The sequence below is a fragment of the Bombus fervidus genome, chromosome 2 (genome assembly GCF_041682495.2).
Source record: "Bombus fervidus isolate BK054 chromosome 2, iyBomFerv1, whole genome shotgun sequence".
Taxonomy (NCBI): Eukaryota; Metazoa; Arthropoda; class Insecta; order Hymenoptera; family Apidae; genus Bombus; species Bombus fervidus.
In genome coordinates, this window is record NC_091518.1 from 16,446,075 (window position 1) to 16,465,614 (window position 19,540).

Sequence of the window (19,540 nt, forward strand, 5' to 3'; positions counted from 1 at the left end):
AACATAATTTAATTTAATTCGGGTAAAATATTAATTTTACCGTAGATGAGATGATAGTATCGATTAAAACGCCACTTCGAAAATTAAGCTTCGACGAAGGAAATTTTCTGAATATAAATATCTTTCTTTTGAATCTTTGATTTTTATTGAAAAAGCTTTCAAATATCTAAAAAACAGTAGTACGATGTACGACAGTATAGATAATTAATACGTATCAGAGAACTGTTTCAAATATTTTGAAACTCTAGAATAATAAATAAATTAGGTTTGACATAGAATTAAGACTTAGACTTACTACAGATAATTAGTAAAAATTTATCAAAAAACATACAACCGATTTTCTCGCTGACATACACATTATCTACAATTGGCGAGCTGAATATTACAGTTGTGCAATTGAAGATATTAAACATTTGAATTTAATCACTGTATTTCAATTCAGAAAAATTGATCCTAAATAAAAGTTGATCTCATCTTGCATATATTATAATAGATCTTATGGATTGTACGCGGTCTGTGCATCTTTGTTTATTAACATTTATAAATCTTCTAAATGCATAAATATTGGCAATTCGGTTACGACTTCGCTCTCTTACGATACGTTTTCGAAACTTGAAAAAAATACAATAAATTCTTTACAGTAACAAACGTAAAATTCATTATTTATTATTATGAGATTTTCTGAATTAGTTTATGAGAAATATCAATGAACTAACTCATTATCATTACGATTCTCACCGAGTTAGTTAACGACAATTATTCACGATTAAATCGATTCAACGAATTTCTTCACAATTTTCTTGAAAAACGCGCTATATTTTACCAAATGATTACTCTTGGGTTGGCAACTAACTGATTGCAGATTTTGTCATTAGGTGATATTGATAAAATCCGCAATCATTTAGTAGCCAATCCAATATAATGAAAAACCTAAAAAAAAAAAAAATTTTCCTCTTACAGGGAAAAATAAATAAATTAGAAATTTTCTAGCTTCTACAACCTCGAAATCGACGAATCGGCGAAAATCCTCTGATTTCGAAGCGAAGCACGGTCGCTTTAAATACTTAACATCGCGTTTGACGGAGAGTTAAATCGCCCTCCCGGCAAATCCTTCAATTGTCGAATTAACGCGGCACCGAGTACCTTGCGGCCGGGTTTAAGTTACGCTCGTCCTCCGCCTCGACGCATCACGAGTAACGAGATTAGCGACAAACAGGTAAACGCGTTCTGGATTCTAGTTAACGCGTAAATAGGTTACAGCTTCGTGGCAGCGCTGCCTTGTTTCGTCCTTTCCTCCTTCTTCTCCCTCCAACACGCGTAAACACCACTGTCTAAAATTATTGGACTCTGAACTAAGTCTTCGGGTTTATCATGCTAAAGGAACTCCTTGCATTCTCCTTTAACTCAAATATGTCTATTAACCTTCCAAAGAGCTGAATGGAAGGTAATATTACACTCGAAGATCATAGAGGAAAAATACGCCAAACGAACAAGGATTTAAAAATCGTTCAAAAGGTTCATTGAGATACATCACATATGATACAGCATCATACAGACCACGTGTTACATTTTCTCACTACACAATTTAATTTATTAATTAATGATTAAATACTCTATCGAGCATCCCCAAAGCCATTGACACCGAAGTCCAAGATAGCGTCGCCTAATCTAAATCCCAACAGGTTCGAATCAAACGGAACCTCGATTCGCTTCAATCGTTAAGCAAAGTTGCACGAAAGCTGGCCAAATCGCGGATTTGGGTCATAAAAGCCTCGTTCCAGCCGAGAAGTTATTGGTCGTGTCGCTCGGGTCGCCGCGAGGTGAGCACAAAGAGCGCGGCGCGGAACGACACGACGAAGCTCCTCGGAAACAATAGCGGAAAGAACGCGCTCGCCGGCCATAATTCCCTTTACTTTGTGTTGTGTCACAAAGTGCTGGACGATATAAATGTTTTCATAGGCGGTGAACGAGCCGAGCTGAACGTCTGTACGACGTTCACGCGAACTTTACACGTCGCGCGTCCAGCCCCCATAAACGTTGATATCGCGACATGACATTTCAGCGATTCAACGGGACAAAATTATTGTGCCTGAGAAATACTAATTTTTATTAGTTTTATGAGATTTTCTACTCTTTGGTTTTACTATATATTTAATTCTACAGTTTACTCTCACTTTTTATATCTTCCGGTTGAATATTAACCAGTTGTCTGCGCCGAATATTCTACCGTGCGGTGCACAGTGTTTGACAATGGTTGCCTGGCTGAGAAAAGCCCATAATTTTTATCATTCCACATTATTTCGTTTTGTTTTCCATGTTTTTACATTTTTAAGGAACTACAAATCGAATTGCGATTTATGCGTAACAATTATTTAAATGGAACGATATCTTCGTCGTCTTAAAGAGTACAGTTTTCTAATTTAATGTTCCTTATGGTTGTAGAAAGTATCGTTTAAACCGTGTTTGCGCATTATAGATTTTGTACAGTGTTGGTGAATTTGAAAATTGAATTACAAAGAAAACTGCACGTTGTAGCGCCTGATTTTCACAGAAACCAAAGGATTAAATCACAACTACATATAAAATAGCAGTGAAACTTTTACCAATTCGCAGTAATCCATATAGTTTTGTTCGAAACGGCTAGATTACATTCATTCAAAAATTGATTATTTTTCACTGTTTCAATTATCAAGAGCCATCAAATATTTGCAATCTTTCGGTACAAAACTTGCTGGACCAAATGTTGTTCGTCGGTTTGCAGTTTACACGAACCTTGCACGTCGCATCGTCCAGCTTTGATCACCAGCTTAAAGCCTGATTCATACTAACTGCCAAACGTACGGTCAGATCGCGATCAATCAAAATCTAGGATTTCACCGAGGCGTTCACACTGAAACCACCAGAAGGAACAATATCGTTTTTCGACTATACTTTAATAAAAGTCTCGTTAATTTTAATCCAGCAGGTTATTGCATAACAAATTATTACAAAGAAACGATGGTCCTCGATACATCGAATCAAACGCTCGTCCTTCATGTTCCTTTTCGAATGTTGACCGCGGCCTTTTGATCGCTAACAAACCGACGCCACGGTCAACAGATTTTCATTTGACTTATTACTGTCTATGTTCTCATTGGATTACGCGTGCGTGTAAGCCTTTTGGATCGATGGCTGATTCGTCGTGATCTGACCGTACCGTGGTCGCTAGTGTGAATCGAGCTTTAATCAAACGATAAAATCAAGTTCGTCCTTTTTTTCTCCGTTGGGCCCCGCGATAGAGACCGTTGCCCGTGGAATTAACGTCGGCGTTACTCACGCAGCTATTGACCTCGTTGCGAATCCCTTTTGTCTCGACGATCGCGAGACGCGAGAGGATCGGCCGAGTGTTTTTTAAACGCGGCGCCCGCTGGAAATTCGACGGAACGGAAGTGGATGGCGCGAGGAAAGGGGCGCTGGTGTGCGTTGAATATTATTGTGACGGTTGAATTGTGCTTTGCGCGGAACGAGTGTTGTGTGGGTAATGGTTGTTAAATTGTGAGGCTGGAATTTTTGTTTTTTTTCTTCTGCTTCTTTCTTTTTTTTTTTTTTTTTTTTTTTTTGATTCGTGGATGGATGCGTTTGAATCGAAGTGAATGGAGTCAGGGAGGGGACGTTAACGCGCAGTTTAAGTATCTATTGTGTTGTGTTAATAGGAAGATATGAAATGTGTTATTAATGGTGACGTTAATAGGAGGTAATGCGTTGGGTCGAATAATAAGTTCGTTTGCATTTACTTAAAAGAGCATTTAATATCATTATTTTTAGATATCAAAAATTCACAATCACGAATGTATATATTATTTTGTTTATTTTGTTTTCTGTAAACTTGTTAAATGGTCTATTTACTCCGTCGCTGTATAACTCTTTATTTTTTTATTAAAACTTTTTTTTCGACTGTTTAATAATTTCTTTTGGAGAGAATTCTCAAATTTAAATTAAAAGCTAAAAGTTTTCTTTGAACATTCGAAAGTTGCTTTTATTTATTTAGTATAATTAATCGTTCGAAAGAAATAGATTTTAGAAAACAAACTTCTGTTAATTCAGCAAATTTTTCTCAGTTGATTTATGCGAGCTTGAAATATTGCACATGGTTTTCATTTTGTTTCAAATGTAAAGAAATTTAAATTCGTTAAAGCTATTTGAAATCCTGGTATTTTTCCCTTCAGATTTTTCTGTATATGCTTCATATTTTTGTAATATATTTAATATTATTATTAAGTTTCGAACTAATATTTTCATATTTCCTCAATGCACCACTAATAGTTGAACGAACTTATTATTCGATATAATACTTATTTCCTAACAGATATTTTAGTTGTTTCAGGAGTTGTGAAACTTTCAATTGATATCAGTAAATAGTATTAATAAAAATAAAATCACGTGCCTTTCGTTCTATTATAGTTAAGACCATTTGATTTTTACTCTGCAAGTTGTGAAATTACTTCTTAAAAGAAATATTTATTAAATATATAATGATGTACGCGTTAACGCGTATATCAGTGCAGGATTGTAACATAGTAGCGAAATATCTATAATCTGACATTTTACCTGCAAGATTTCTCAATTCGATAGAGATTGAATTAGCAAAATGTATTTTAAATGGTCGTCAGCAGAGTAGAAAGATTCGTGATAAGTAGACTGCGGATGTTACAAACAAAAAAAAATGTACAAACTACGTTATAATATGTAAAAGAATCTGCAAGTATCTAAAGTAAAATACCTGTGATAATATTTAATAAGTGAAACAAATCTCTATTTAAATGATACAACTTCAACTTACAGTAGATTTATCGCAACAGCGAGGGTAATACAGTTTTAAATAATCGTAATCGCTATGCAGAATGTCCCAGTAATTATGGTATAATTGAGAAAGGGGTGATTGTATGTGAAAAAATGAATAAAATTATTACGTGAAAATATAGAGGAAAAATAGTACAGAGATACGACGTCTCGTTTCCAAGAAAATCAAGTTTGCAACATTTTTTCTTTCACGGTTTCGTTTCCAAGACGTTGGACTCGTTTAATCAAAAGTTGCTTGATACATCGGTACACGCAAACTTGAGAAATTTGCAAATTCGATATTCTCGGAAACGTGGCTTCAAACGAAAGAATGTTATTCCATGTCTTTTCTATTTTTGCATGTAGAATCACCGTGAATGAGTATCGACAGTAGAATTTACATTCGTGATACATTTTTTCCTCGATATAGCTTCTTATATTTATACCAAAGTTTTTTCTGAAATGTAAAGTGAGAAGATACGACTATAGTCGACTCGTTTTACAAATTTTAGGAAAGACAAAGGCGGTGCATTCCGACGCAGGCTGCAGCAGAACGTTGCCAGTCGCCTCGTCTTGGAACGGACAGGATGCAAACTGCAATGGAAATAATAATGGGGGTAACAGCTTGGTAAAGAGGGAACCTTTGGCTTCGGTGCCTTGTCAGGTTGCCGAAGTTTCAACTTCTCTTCATGCTACCACCACTTCCGTGAAAATCGAACCTGTCCCACCGAAATCAGAAAATGGTAAGTTTTTATCATTGGCAATTAGTGTCAATTAGTATACAGTCACCTGGAAAAGTCTTGGTATATTTTTATCGCAAAAGGGTCATCTTTATCGAAGTAAATTATACGCAGTATAATAACATTGAATGTATATTTGATTTTCTAAGGAGGAATAAACAATGTGTTGCAAGAAACCATCTTTTTATACAGATTAAAATTGTCTCAATGAAAAGAAATAATAAATCTTAGTAAATTTTATTGTTAGTCGTCCGTCGTTATATTAAATGCATTAATATCGCAATGAATTTTTCTATTATTTTATTTTTAGAAAAATAGCTTTTATATTAGGTGTATAAAGACTTTTGAGGATGGCTGTACACATCTGGGATTTTTTAAAGGCATATTTTGATTTGGTACATGAAATAACAGAATGAAGCGTTACGATAATGGTTTGAATGATAATATTTATTTAACAAAATGCGTGTACGAATTCTCGTGTGTGTATAGAGAGGTATTTCTGAACTTCGTTTGTGTAAGATTTGAAAGTGAAAAAGGGAACAAGTTATGAAAAATGTGTGAGTGACGTTCGCTGAATGTACGCAGGGGTTTGAATACACGAATATAGAAGAATTTACATATTTGGTTGGAGAAGGCATAATTTTCATAGTCGTCTCAATTTGCTTTAGATAAATTACATTGGTAAAATTACCTATTTTTCCCTAGAACTCGTGAATCATATCTAATGTAACACTTGGTTAGGTTAATAAAATAAATCAGTAGGAAACAGTTTTATTAAAAAAAATTCTTTTGAAGGTATAAAATCTCGCGTTTTATACTTCTTACAATCACCACTGAACTAGATTTAACTTTTCTTATCACATTTGTTCAAACATAATTGCTTCATTCGAGGCATTTTATGTGGAACTTTATCGCTAAATTTATCTGTGAAATTTGCGAATTGTCTACTGTCATATCGTCGGTATATTTGAAACGCGGAGCATCTAAGAAATTGGAAATTTCGAAATATTTCAAGAAAATGACTGTAAACGTGAACTATCTATATTCTGGAATTAATAAAATCGTGCTATTTTATAACCAGAATGTCACAGTTCAAAAACTATTTTAATCTATCTTTTTTAATAACAAACAATATAATAAACAGTATTTTACTAAAGTCCCTTGAAATTGAAACCCCCTACCTCCCATTACCCGAATCGTAAAAGAAGAGAATTGTTTTCATCGCTAAATGATGAAGTATTTTCTTCGAGTTACTTTTACTTTCCTAAGAATTTTACTCTTCCTTGTTGTGCCAATTTTCCAGCAAATAATATAGTATTTTCAAACTATTTTACTTTCTACGAATAACGTCTGTAATTATCGAAGTACAAACTCGAGGAACTAAATTAAAATGAGAACGAAACGCTAAAATAAGAATCAATGAAACACATGCTATCAAATTATACATAACGTAAATACTTGCATAATGCAAAGGATTAAATGTGTAATTAATTGGGATTCTATTTTTTTCACTTTGAGTTTTTAATTGCAAACTTAATAATGACAATTTTAATTATCCTTCGGTTATTATTTTACGTCGATCGTCGTTCTGTTTGTGCACCTACAATTACGTTTATTTATTAATATCGTTGAGAATTAGATAACTGAAAACAAATTATTATTTTTTTCTTATATCAATTGTACCAGCTTCATATATAAAATAATAATATGATCTATAGGTCGAACAGCAGACTTCTAGAATGACGCAACTTGCGAAGTTGGAAATTTTTTACGCGAGTTTGATCGTTATAATATTACCGGTGATTGATGATACACTGGCGTAGTTTTTAATTGGAGTTTTGGCAAGTTCGCGATGTACAGGTTTTAATGGGTTGTTAGAGGGAACGCAACGAAATCTTTGATTTCGTTTTGCCGTTGGTCGTGAAACTAATTTGAGGGCCGTGAAACGAGTTTCTTGCTCGATATCTGGATTCTGCTTTGCTTAAAGTAATTCCGTAAGGAGTTTCAAATAGAACTGTTCGTTCAATTCGCGTAGAAAGTTTCAGGTCGCTTCAACGCGCTATTGTATCCGCTCGAATTTATACCTCGTTAATTTACTTTGCTACCCTTGCTGCTTTGTTCGTAAAATAATCTATTTGATTTTCACGATTAATATTCGAAGGTGAGAGAGCGTACGAAATATAGCAGATGAATGGATAAAAGGGAACGGAATAAAATTTCAAAGAACGAAGGAAAAAAAGAGTTTAACTAGGTTTATTAATCCAGTCCTATTTGTTGCAAGTTTCGTTACGTTTTATGTTATATTACATGATTAAGTGAATTTTGGTACAAAGGTAATTTGTAAATAGAAAAGTTACTATTACAGAATTTTTTTATACCATTGCCTGGATGGTTGCCTGAAACAGTAATTATGAAAAGAAATTCATTTTTTCAATACCAAGTTAAAATACTTTTTCGACACGAGTAAGTTAATAATTTTTTATAGCGAATATCGAAGTGCATCGACTAATGCATAAAAGAACGTACGATTGTAGTTAAAATACAGTTAAACAACTTTAGCTGCAAAAAATTATTGCTGCCATATTATAGCCTCTTCTATGCTGAACAATTTTCGTTAATAAAGATTTCTCATATCTCCAAAGGCAACAATTTCAAAAGATGTTCAACAGCCAATTCTCATCGGACCACCCTGTATATATATTTATATATAAATTATAATAACGTAATATTTATAACAGAGTAGAATTGTGCGAACGTTTATGAAAACCAGTATAATAGCTCCAAAAGGAGATTTTCCTCAGAATTCGTAGTTCCTTCGAACCCTTTTCTTTCTCGAGCTTCCAGGAAAAAGCGATCGGACAGCTGTTGCTGTGCACACGAGGCGTGACGTGATCGTATCGTAATTAACGATCGTAATTCAAGCTGCGTGTTATCTTTCGAGCGTCTTATCCCGCATGGATGTTTCTCCAAGACATTATTCAATAATCGAAATTAAGATCCACAGGAACGATATCCAGAGCTATTTCGCGTGGGTCTCGAGCGACTAAGGATTCGCGAACGTTGTTAGCGTTATCGATTAGCGCAATTAGGACAGGAATACCTGAGTCGTGCGCCCCTGGCTGGATAATAGCGAGTTTTTATCAATGGCAGAATTTTACTGCGACGCTGTCGGGCACGTAATTAAGCGATTTACATTTGAACGGGAGGTCAGATCGTTTGCACTTATCGGAAAGTTTGCCTCGTCGATTTTCCACTTTTTTCCGCAACATCGTTGCTAAAATGGTCGTGAAAATATTCCTCGTTTCGTGCAAGTGTTGTTTGAATAAGATTTTTTCGTCTTTTCTTTTCCTCCCGCAGGGTTTTACACGGTGAACCGAGCAGAGTGCGAGAGAATTACAAATTTTTAGGATTCAGGGTTTCGAGGTGGTTTTGGAAATACTAAAAATTGTGTAAAAAAAAAAAAAAAAAAGAAAAAGAAAAGGAAGTTCACCTTTCGATCGATTCTCTCCGAGGTGAATATTTGATGCGACTTGTTCAGAAATTTTATTCGATTCTATGAACATTTGGTACGTTCTCGAAGTTCTCTCTTCTTTTGTTTTATTGGAAATGTTAAAATATTATCAGTTTCTGACGTAATAAACGAAATTTCACGTATGTCCTCTAAATTGGAGGTTTATTGACATTTAACTAGATTCTGACGTTCATGCATTTATGAAAAATTCAAAGGCACAAAAATACGCCGAACATATATCATAAACGGAAATGTACAAACTATCCGGAGTATAGTACTGGCTATGACATTTTAATGGATGAAACAAATCTCTGTGTAGGTTACAGTACTCTGATCGTATTCAAGATGATCATCGTAAAATGCATAGAATTGCATTTAACCTTTTGAAACTCAGATTCAACGAAACAAAATTCTATGATATAGGTAGAAAGTGAATAGCTGTTAACAAATACATTAGCCATTATCATAATGTAAATATTAAATACATAACTAACAGTAAGTTATAAAATAACTAACAGACAACGTAAACGTAATTTATGTAAGACAAGTAGTTCTTAAATATACTTCAGGAAAATATGAAACGAGAATATAAGCGATGCTTTTCTTCAAGGTTTTAAATTAGCTCAATCAGTAGAACGAGTTCTCGATAGATAGAAGGAATCACGGAACTTTAAAATATTACGATAAGTTGGAATTCATTCAAAATATATGGTAAGATCACGCAGGTTAAATATACACGGTTACTAAACTTCGAAGAATTTGCGGGTCATTAATAATTTGAAGCACAAGATGATCATCCTTGACGTTCATTAGTAAGAAGATAAATATAAGATACAAACGAAGTATGAAAGTGGAGCATCACGATCGCAACACTAAAGTGTAATGTCATTCGCGGAAACTACACGCTTCGCTTTTGCAGTACATTGTTAAATGTTAATTTCGTCGACAAATTCGTAAAAATAAATATTCTTAGAATTTACATACAAGATATAATAATTTAGTCAATAGAGCATAGAATATATTTACATAATCGCAGAACATAATGATAAAGCAACTTTAAATATAAAGTAGAATGTAAAGTAGAAAATGAAGTATTTAGTTATCGCTTGGATTAGTTGGCCAGTTACTCTTTCCTACCTAAGAATGGTAATTACTATACTGTAAATATTTATGCGTCTGCGTGAAGTTTAAAGATGCAAAAATGCATAGAATGTAGAGGTAACTCACCTCCACCACACTTTTTTATTTCTTTCTGAAGTCTGACTCTTAAAACTTATAATGCGTTAAATTCTTGCGTGAGATGTTCGTAAGCTGATAATATTACCTGTAATATGAAAGGTGAAAATAAAATAAAGACAATTTAATCGAGTTTCAAAATATATTTTATGTTTGTGTTTTATGAAAATAAATCATCTCTGGAACATCAGCAAAAGGCCCTTAACGTAAATCATAGAAAGTCACTCTCTGGTAACATTTTGAGATCAGAAGTAAATAAACGAAGCAGGTTCTTTCATTTATATATGAAAATCACACGCATATCTTTCCTTTCACAGGATGTGCACTCATCCTGTGCTCTTTATGAGAAAACCGACGTCGACTTATGATTTTGTTTCGATTATCTTCTTTTAGGATGTAGAAGCATAGTTTTCTTTAATCATGTAGCTGTTAATCTACACGTAATTTACTCATGTTTCTTCACCTGCAAATTTAGTAGATGCAACAAATGACACCATTAATCGCTAGATGTATTCGTTGTGATATGAAAAATCATGAGGCAGTTATGTTAACACCTTTTTTTTAGATAATACGAAAAGATGCGAGTATATATAGTATACAAGCATAGTAGAGTCTATAAAGTATTCCAAGTACTATAATGATAAAACTATAATGATAAAACGTGAAGTAGTAATAATAAATAAAAATAATAATGACAATGCGTGGAACAATATTTAGAGGAGAAAAATCTTCCGCTTAGGTTCGATTTCTCCAATTCATGAAAATTTCCAACCTAGTAATCACAACAATTTAAAGGTTTTAATATATCACTAAGTCATAGATAAATTTTGTACAATCGAGAAATAAAATCACGTTCCATCGTAAATCGTGTTACAATAATTTTTCTGCACTTTCTTTGCAATTGCTTTCTTTATTGAGTTAATTACAACTTCACAGATTTCTCTCTTAAGAAAAGAGCAAAACTACGAATTTATAGTTTGTACAGATTCGTATGTATGAGCTTTTATAGTATATAAATATTTTGAAAGAATATAGAATGGCAAGTTTTAAATTTAAATCACAAAAAATCCGCAGAGGATAGACCCAGGTGTATGTGTATGTATGTGAATAAAAAATTCGTGTCCGTTCAAAGACATGATGTGTGCTTTCGAGAGCGAATATTGATTTTTCAAATTATTTCTTTAATGACACAGGTTGGTTGGTTCGTACGATTTAAAAAGAGAAATGACAAGAAATAAAACGTATATATTGGCCAATTAAAATCTTCATTTACATTATCCGCGTAGCATGTCTGGATCAAATGGAATTATGAAAAATCGTAGTCAAGCCTTGAAACTTCTAAAATTTTCATTTGATGAAAATTTGACGATTGATTTTTCTAGGATTATATTGCTGCATTAGCTAATTCCAAAAATTTTAATAAATTATATTCTGTTTGCATATAGAAGTCCGAATTTTTGGGAATATTTCGAACTTTTCTTTAAGTAGAACTCACCATTATACTATTTCTATAGATGTTTGAAATAATACTTCTGTATCTGCATAATATCTGTGTATTGCACGTTACCACCTTATGTATAATTAATATTTTAAATAATTAAATGTAGAATATGTATAATTTTAAGATAAAATAGCATGCAATATTTCTTGATTTTTTAATTGGTTATGTATATTTGTAGTGCAATAATGTAGAAGAACAATCTAGACGAATAATCTAGAATTATATTATTTTTATGATACCCAACATTTCATCTAACATAATTTACTCTTGATTCTTATAATTACTGATTTTTATATCTTTATTACATCATATCTTATATGCTATTACATTATTCATTCGCACAGTTTCATTAAGAGATCTTACAGTAGAGATTGGCATAATAATAGTAAAAATTCTTTAAAATATCATGTGAAACATTATTTATTCTTATATTAAAAGATTAAACAAGTAGATACATTTGATAAACTTCAAAAAATTCACAAATGTTGTTTGCAATATGTACAATTACCTGCGATATTTTGACTTCAAAGGAATACGAATTTGCAATAATAGTAAGATACATGTTTTCGTATAGAAAATTCTTTCTTTGCTCGTGACTTTAACTTTGGTGATAAAATTATAAAAGAGATACGCTTAATATTATAAAGAAAAGAAAAGAAAAAGAACGCTTATTAGTAAAATAGATGTAAATACATTTACAAAGGAATCGTAGTAAATAACATTTTTCAATCACCAACATCATCGAGTCAATCTCAGGCTGAAACGTCACAATTTTCTCACTTTTCTCCGTTTCCGTGCAAATATCAGCGATCAAAGATCGCTAACTGGTTCGCACAAAAAGGCAATCAACCAGCTCCTGTTCCCCATTGGTTCTTAATATTCCGAACTTCTCGAATTTCCGTTCGATCCACGGAAAAGGGCCGTTTCCGGCACGGATTTTATCGCGTCCATACTTTTTAATCGTCATCGTTAGCGTCCCGCGCGAAAATTTCTCTCTATCGATTCTGCCCGCCTATTATCGTCGAATCGTCCTCACAATTGGCGAGATTCTTGTTTCACCCTTTATGTAGTTGTCCCCAGGCTATAGTTTCCTAATAATTTTTCGTAATAATCGGTACGGCGAAATGTCCACGAATTTTTGTATTAATTTCGCCTTCCATCTATACGTTTGTATGTTAAAGGGTTCGTTGTCCTTATAAATATCTTGTTGATTGATTTGATGTTAAAATGTCTTAGTCTTAGGATACAACGTATAAAGAACGCATTTATTTCTAGGTACATTTTATGTTTTTTCATTTTACTAAAATACACCATTGTAATGTTTCAATTTCTTAAACGCAATATAAGGGAAATTATTTTTTCCCAACGTCACACACTTCTAATACAGAAAAACAACAGACGGAGTACTCACTCAAATGATTAAGATCAAAATTTACCGGTAATCGAAAATTGTTTCCAGTGATACTCGCTTGAATCACAATTATTATCATAATTGTTATTTATAAATTCGCACAATTATTTTATTTATTTTATATATTTATATTTTATATTTTATCTATATATTTATTTATTTATTTATTAGTTATTAAGTATTTTAATTTATTATAGTCTTATGAAAAGAAATTTCAAAGAATTATTATTGTATGCAGCATGATAAAAGGAACACTAATCGCTTTTGTAAGTATGAAGAAAAATGTTTCGTACAAGCATATGCAAGAATCCGTGTATTCAAGATCACCTAACAAATCCCTGACCTTACCGAATACTTCATCGTGTATCTTGCGTAGACTCGAATGGAAGCGAATGACCGTCATCAACGTTTGTCACTCGAAGCGTGACACAAGATTCTTACGTTAGTATAGTGTCCTTATCCAACCTAACAAATCCCTGACCTTACCGAATACTTTATCGTGTATCTTACGTAGATTCGAATGGAAGCGAATGACCGTCATCAACGTTTGTCACTCGAAGCGTGACACAAGATTCTTACGTTAGTATAGTGTCCTTATCTAACGTTTCTCCTTCTTCTCGATCATCATAGTCTCTGTGGCCTTCGTGTAATGATCGATACCTACTGTGAAACGCCCACGAATTTGTCCATCAAGCTGATACGACTGGTCGGTTTGTTCCGTGGCCACGAAATTTACAATAATTTCGCGTTTCGCGATATACCAGTGTTTTCCTCGCGAGTTGGCAAACATCGTTCGGTTGGTAGCTCGCGGCGAGAAACGGATGAAATCGATTTCGTCGGACGTAATCGAATTAAGGGATCCTTTGTGGGAAACTAGGTGCTTTGTATATTTCGAGCATTGTGATTTCATTGCAATTTATGGGCTTTTCAGTTCCACACAGTAGGAATTTCGGTGTTTTGAATAAAAAGTAGGATAGTAAAGTAAAAATAAAATTTTGAATAGAATAGTTTTGTGATACAATATATGAAACATAGGAATTATTATCCTTCTGGCTCGCATGGCAGTCGTATGACTATATGCAAATATATACATTTTCGCTTAGAAGTTCGCTTGTCTCTGATAGAACGTACTTTTTAAATTTAATTTAAAATTACAAAGAAAAAGAGCTGGGGTTGTTTCTTCTCGCATTAGGGCTAACGTAGAATATTATTGTACGATCAAATTTATTTTTAAAATTTAATATGCAATAAAAAAATTACCACCTGTATGTTATACATTTAACTGAAATTACAGGTAAAATTTTGTTACCTGTAAGACTATCGTGATTAATCGAAGTAGTAATATATGGAACAGGCACACATTCAATTTTAATTCTAACCCTCCGTCTGCAACCTTATTTTTACTCACGCTGTTTGCATACTGGGTCATTTAAGTTCATGCAGCTTTTTTTTAGGTTTTTCTGTTTTAAAAAATCCCAAACAATTCTCGATTAGACTCCCAACTTTATAAAATACCATCCAATAGTTTTTATTGCTGGGTGTTACCTTAATCTTTTTAAACGGAGCAAAATTTAAACGATAATATAGATAAAATTAAAAAATGTTTAAAATTACTGGTTGAAAACGACCCAGATGTGCAGATGGAGGGTTAATTTAACGCCGACTAAGTTTTAAGTAAACAAATTAAATTTCATATAATATACATATATGTGTGGATTCTACAATAGTGCACGTACATTCGCCGATCTTTTTTATGCAACCAGACTTTTTTATGTCACTTAACAGACACGCAGTTGTTTATGTTCTTATTTTATTAATTAGTAATTCTTGGTATTGAAGTTCTATCTAAGTACTTAGTTATCTTTTGTTAATTATGTATCAGCTAGGACTAGTTTTAGCTATTAAGTTCCTAGTACTTATAATTATTCGTTGATATACTTCATATTTTTAAAAAAATTTACTTTCATTAAAAACCGTATCAAAAGTCAAATGAATTTTCTCCGATCTAACAATAAAATCTCTGTTAAAAAATGCCTGAAATGGTCGTGATATAATACACGCGAGAGTGCAACGAGGGGGTGGATTCTCCGATGCGGAAGGCCCGTCGAAAGGAGTTTACGGTGCGAAAACCACGGCGAAAAAGCACCGCCCAGACGAGAGTATCAGGTCCTGTGCACGCCGATTAATTTCTCGCGTGGCCTAGGGGTGGAAAACGAGGCTCGGCGCGAGGGGGTTGAATGTTAACCACAATCGACCAATGAGAGGTCGGCTGTTCGAGTGGAACCCTTCTCGAGAAACCCCTCGAAAATCAGTACGAATCGCTTGTATAAAAAGGGGGCCTCGTTGTGGCTGGCTGTTCGTTTTATTCGTGTAACCCACTACGAGAGAGAGAAAAAAAAAAAGAGAAATGGAAGGGGAGGAAGAGTCACAGGAAATGTTTAGCAGCAATAGCGCAGCGACTTGCTTCTTTGTGTGAGATTGATCAATTGTGCTCGAAGCTGCGTTTTATATCGATCGATTGTATATTGACGGAGATAGGAATTTGTATCAATACGAAAAATACTCGCGATTCTTATTATCTTTTACGGTTTTCTTACGTGTCGAACGTCGTATCGTCGTCCTGTTTTTTTGAAGTGTTCGAGCGAGAGTTTGTATTTGCTATCGATTGATAGTGTTTCGATCGAAAGAGGCTTACGGTTGCTGCTATCTTACGGATTTCCAGTTTATCGAATGTATTATACCATCGCTTTTCTTTTCTAATTTTTGGATGAGGCTTTATATTTACTATTGACTGATAATATTTCGATCGAAAGAGGTTTATGATTACAGTTATCTGACGGATTTTCTGCTTATCGAACGTGTTACCATCGTCCTTCTTTTTAAATTTTTGAATTTGCCTCTCGGTTTATGTATGAAATGCTGGTGGCGGATAATTTTGTTCGTTTGTAGATTTTAAAACTTAATACAATATAGTAAGAAAGCTTGTAATAAGCGCTTTAATTAAAAGTAATAGACAACATAAATTGGTACTGCAATTAAAAACGGAGAAGATTAAAGAGCCATTTTTATACCTATATATTTAAAGCAATAAAAATTTGAACATATGTCATAGAAGCTACATTTTAAGAATTACATTCTTAATATCGTGAGAGAACATTACATTTGCTAGAATAAATATTAAATTGACTCGTGTTGCTAGACAGTACGTAAAATTCATTTAACAAAAAATTCATATTTTAATTAATTCAAATAAATATCATATTGGGTATCATAATAGGAAAATTTGGAAACTAAAGCAACCAAATTTTTTTCATTTTTTCTTTGTATTTGTATGCTGCAAAATTGCATAAGTTCAGAGAAACTTTGTTAAACTGTAATTTCTTTTTCCAGTTATATCCTATGGTTTTATGAAATTCCAGGAAATTGAGATATTTCATATCCCTACGATAAACTATCTTTCTCTTTAAGTTATAGAAATTATTTTTGTTTAACATGCGTAATAGGCTTTTTGTAATGTGTCTAGTATTTTGATAGATTTGTTGTTACTTAATAAAACAGTAATATACTTAACGTACGTTCTGTAACAACGTTGCATCTATGCAACTTTCACGTATTATCTCATTTGGTCCTTAATGATGATAGATCAACCTAATAATTCCAGGATGATGTTTTTATACATTTTATCGCGAAAATTATAAAAAATTTAGACGTTACTCGTTTATTTCCTTATGTAATAAATATTTTTTGACATTACGTAATCTTCTTCACTTGTTCTTCCTGTTCCATAGTTTTATTCGTTCATTACTCTATCGCAAGTTGTGTCAAGCTTGTGCCATTCAACGTCACGTGTTACATAAGAGCACTATTCTAACGTAAAAGTCTTGTGTCACGCTTCACGTGACAAACGGTGATGATAGTCATTGACTCCCATTCAAATCTAAGCCAGCCACACTGTGAAGTAAACGACAACGGATTTGTGAGATGTTCTTGAATATACAGATTTTGATATATATACTGATATGAAACGCTTCTCTTTATCGTAGTTGCAAGTGAATCGTGCTCTTATCGCGCTATGCACAACAATATGTGTTTGAGCTTTATCTTGGAAAAATTATGATGTAATTATAGACTAACTTTTAATGTCTGTATAAAATAATTTATATGTGTACGAATTTAAAAATGATAACTGTGATAATAATTGTATTTTAATTGTTTGATGTTTTATATTTAAATATTAACTTGCTGAGCGTTTATTTTGGACAGTATGTCTGTGTAAAAAGCAACGGAAGTAACACAGGAACAATTCTAAAGGACTACAAGTACTTCGTCATTTCATTACAAATATAAACATGCCTTTGCCCATATTTGATTATTTAAGCAAACACTGAAATTTCTCGAGAAATATCTTATAACTATACTGTGTAATTTAAGAGAAGAAATTATTTCGCTTTACATTGTACATTTTTAAGTAGCAGCAAAATTACGGATTACGGACATTATAGTTCATTATAAAACATTACATAACAATGGAAGGAAAAGATCTAATTTTTGCGTTTGTTTAATCAATTTAAACCTTTGCCCCTCAGAAAACAGGACGTAAGATCATTTATACAAAATTGAATAGAATTTAATTAGAAATTCAATCTTCTCGAAGCCACGGTATAAAAACGACATTTCCAGTAACAAACTTTCCTTTAACAATATTAAAATGTACGACAACCTTGACAAATCCGGCGGAAACAAACTTAGAATACCGCCGATCCTAACTAAGCCAAGGTAGAAACGCGTGAAAAGATCGAGGTTTCCCAAAATGAATACCACCGTTTCCATCGAAAATCATTCGAGTATACACTCGGTAGCGTTGGAAACCGAAGTCGATCAGACTGAAACCGCTTCGTCCCGATGTTCTCAGAAGATGTCGTAATCGATTCACCAAAAACAAAACTAACAAGGCTGAGAGGAGGAAGAGACGAGCACGATAAAAGCGTGCAACAAGAAGAAGAGGAAGAAGAAGGGTGCCAAAAAGGAAGTTACGAGTCAACCATGAGATCCAAAGAAAAGAAGTTGAAGAAGGGTGGTGAAAAAGAAAGCAGCAAGTGCTCGAAGAACTCCTTCCAACGAAGAAGGGGGAAGACAGGACGAAGAAGGGCTGACGTTAAAGGGCTAAGAAAGAGAAGGAAGAACCATTGGTAGAAGGGGATGGATCAAGAGAAGGGAAGGAGATAGAGTGGAAAAAAGGAGAAAAAGAGAGAGAGAGAGAGAGAGGAGAGAGAAGGAGAGAAACGACCTTGTTAAGTAGGAGGTGCGTGGCACGCATGGCGACGCAAACACAAGGCGTGGCTCAAAAGAGTCTCGACCCTATGTGTCTATCCCTGGTACCCGCTGGCACACGTACACTTACACCCACGATTGAAACGATCCACGGCCCACGTTTATCCGCGCGCGTTACGTCATGCGAGCGAGTATCTCGCGGCGGAATAACGACGAGTAAAACGTGAAAGAGCGCCGCGCGCGAGGGTGGGAGAGCCGCCGTGAGAATTCATTCGGTAGATCTGATTCCAACAGTCCGCCGCGGGAATCGATCGTCGGCGTGCCGCGTCAAGAGGTCGTCTCTTTCTTTTCATTTTTCTTCGCTTCGTTTCCCTCCTCGAACATCTTTTTCTTTTTCCTTTTTAGTTTTCGTTCTTCAGGTACTTTCGTTGTTTCTTCTTTGTGACGTTGGGTTCGGTTTGGTTTGATTGGGTCGAGCTTGCTTTGTTACGTTGGATCGTGCGGTGATCGATGGATTTTTAACGTTATGGAAAAGTCGAAGGAGATGAGAAGTCGCGTTGGCGGTTTGGCCGGCAGATATGAGCGGAGACGCAGGTAGCGATAGGTGAGTTTAGGGATGAGTTACGAGGATGAATTTTAGGCAGACGCGTAGAGGGCAGAAGCCAGTAACGATACAAGTTCAATACCGTGAGAAACTTTTGTTCTTTTGAGACGCGTTATAATGGAGGTAGCAAGGTGTTCAAATTATGGTAATCTCGTAACAAATTGCTTGTTTAACGAATACCCTCAGGGAGTTGCCTAAACTTTATTCTACATTATCATAACTTCGTCAAATATTTTTTACAATTTACATCTGTTTCTTGAGAATTCAATATTAATCGTGTAATGAAATCTGAGTAATTGAATAAATAAGAGAATTGGAGTCGGATGAATTTTGGAAAGCTCATAGTTATAACACTGATAATAAGTTTCCCGTTATCAGTAACCTTCGATTAGTACCTTATAATTATACGACTATAATTACTTCAATATTATCAAGTACGAATTACATT

General features: G+C 34.0%; 1 protein-coding gene and 1 long non-coding RNA gene across 8 annotated transcripts in view; both read left to right on the forward strand.

The window, feature by feature from the left end:
* The window catches only part of Wge (BAH domain and coiled-coil containing protein winged eye), a 335,350-nt gene that overhangs the window by 277,889 nt on the left and 37,921 nt on the right, over positions 1 to 19,540 (forward strand). For 4 of the 7 annotated variants that reach the window (XM_072022206.1, XM_072022207.1, XM_072022204.1 and 1 more), the window contains one exon: positions 5,331 to 5,561. The exons of 1 other annotated variant lie outside the window; for it this stretch is intronic. In XM_072022206.1, coding sequence (XP_071878307.1) covers positions 5,331 to 5,561 — 231 coding nt within the window. Of the gene's footprint in view, positions 1 to 5,330; positions 5,562 to 18,785; positions 19,093 to 19,540 lie in introns of those variants that run through there. 2 more of the 7 variants (XM_072022210.1, XM_072022209.1) reach the window with 2 other exon arrangements.
* Positions 1 to 19,540, forward strand: part of LOC139998019 (uncharacterized) — a 268,768-nt gene that overhangs the window by 204,236 nt on the left and 44,992 nt on the right. The gene's annotated exons all lie outside the window — the stretch shown is intronic.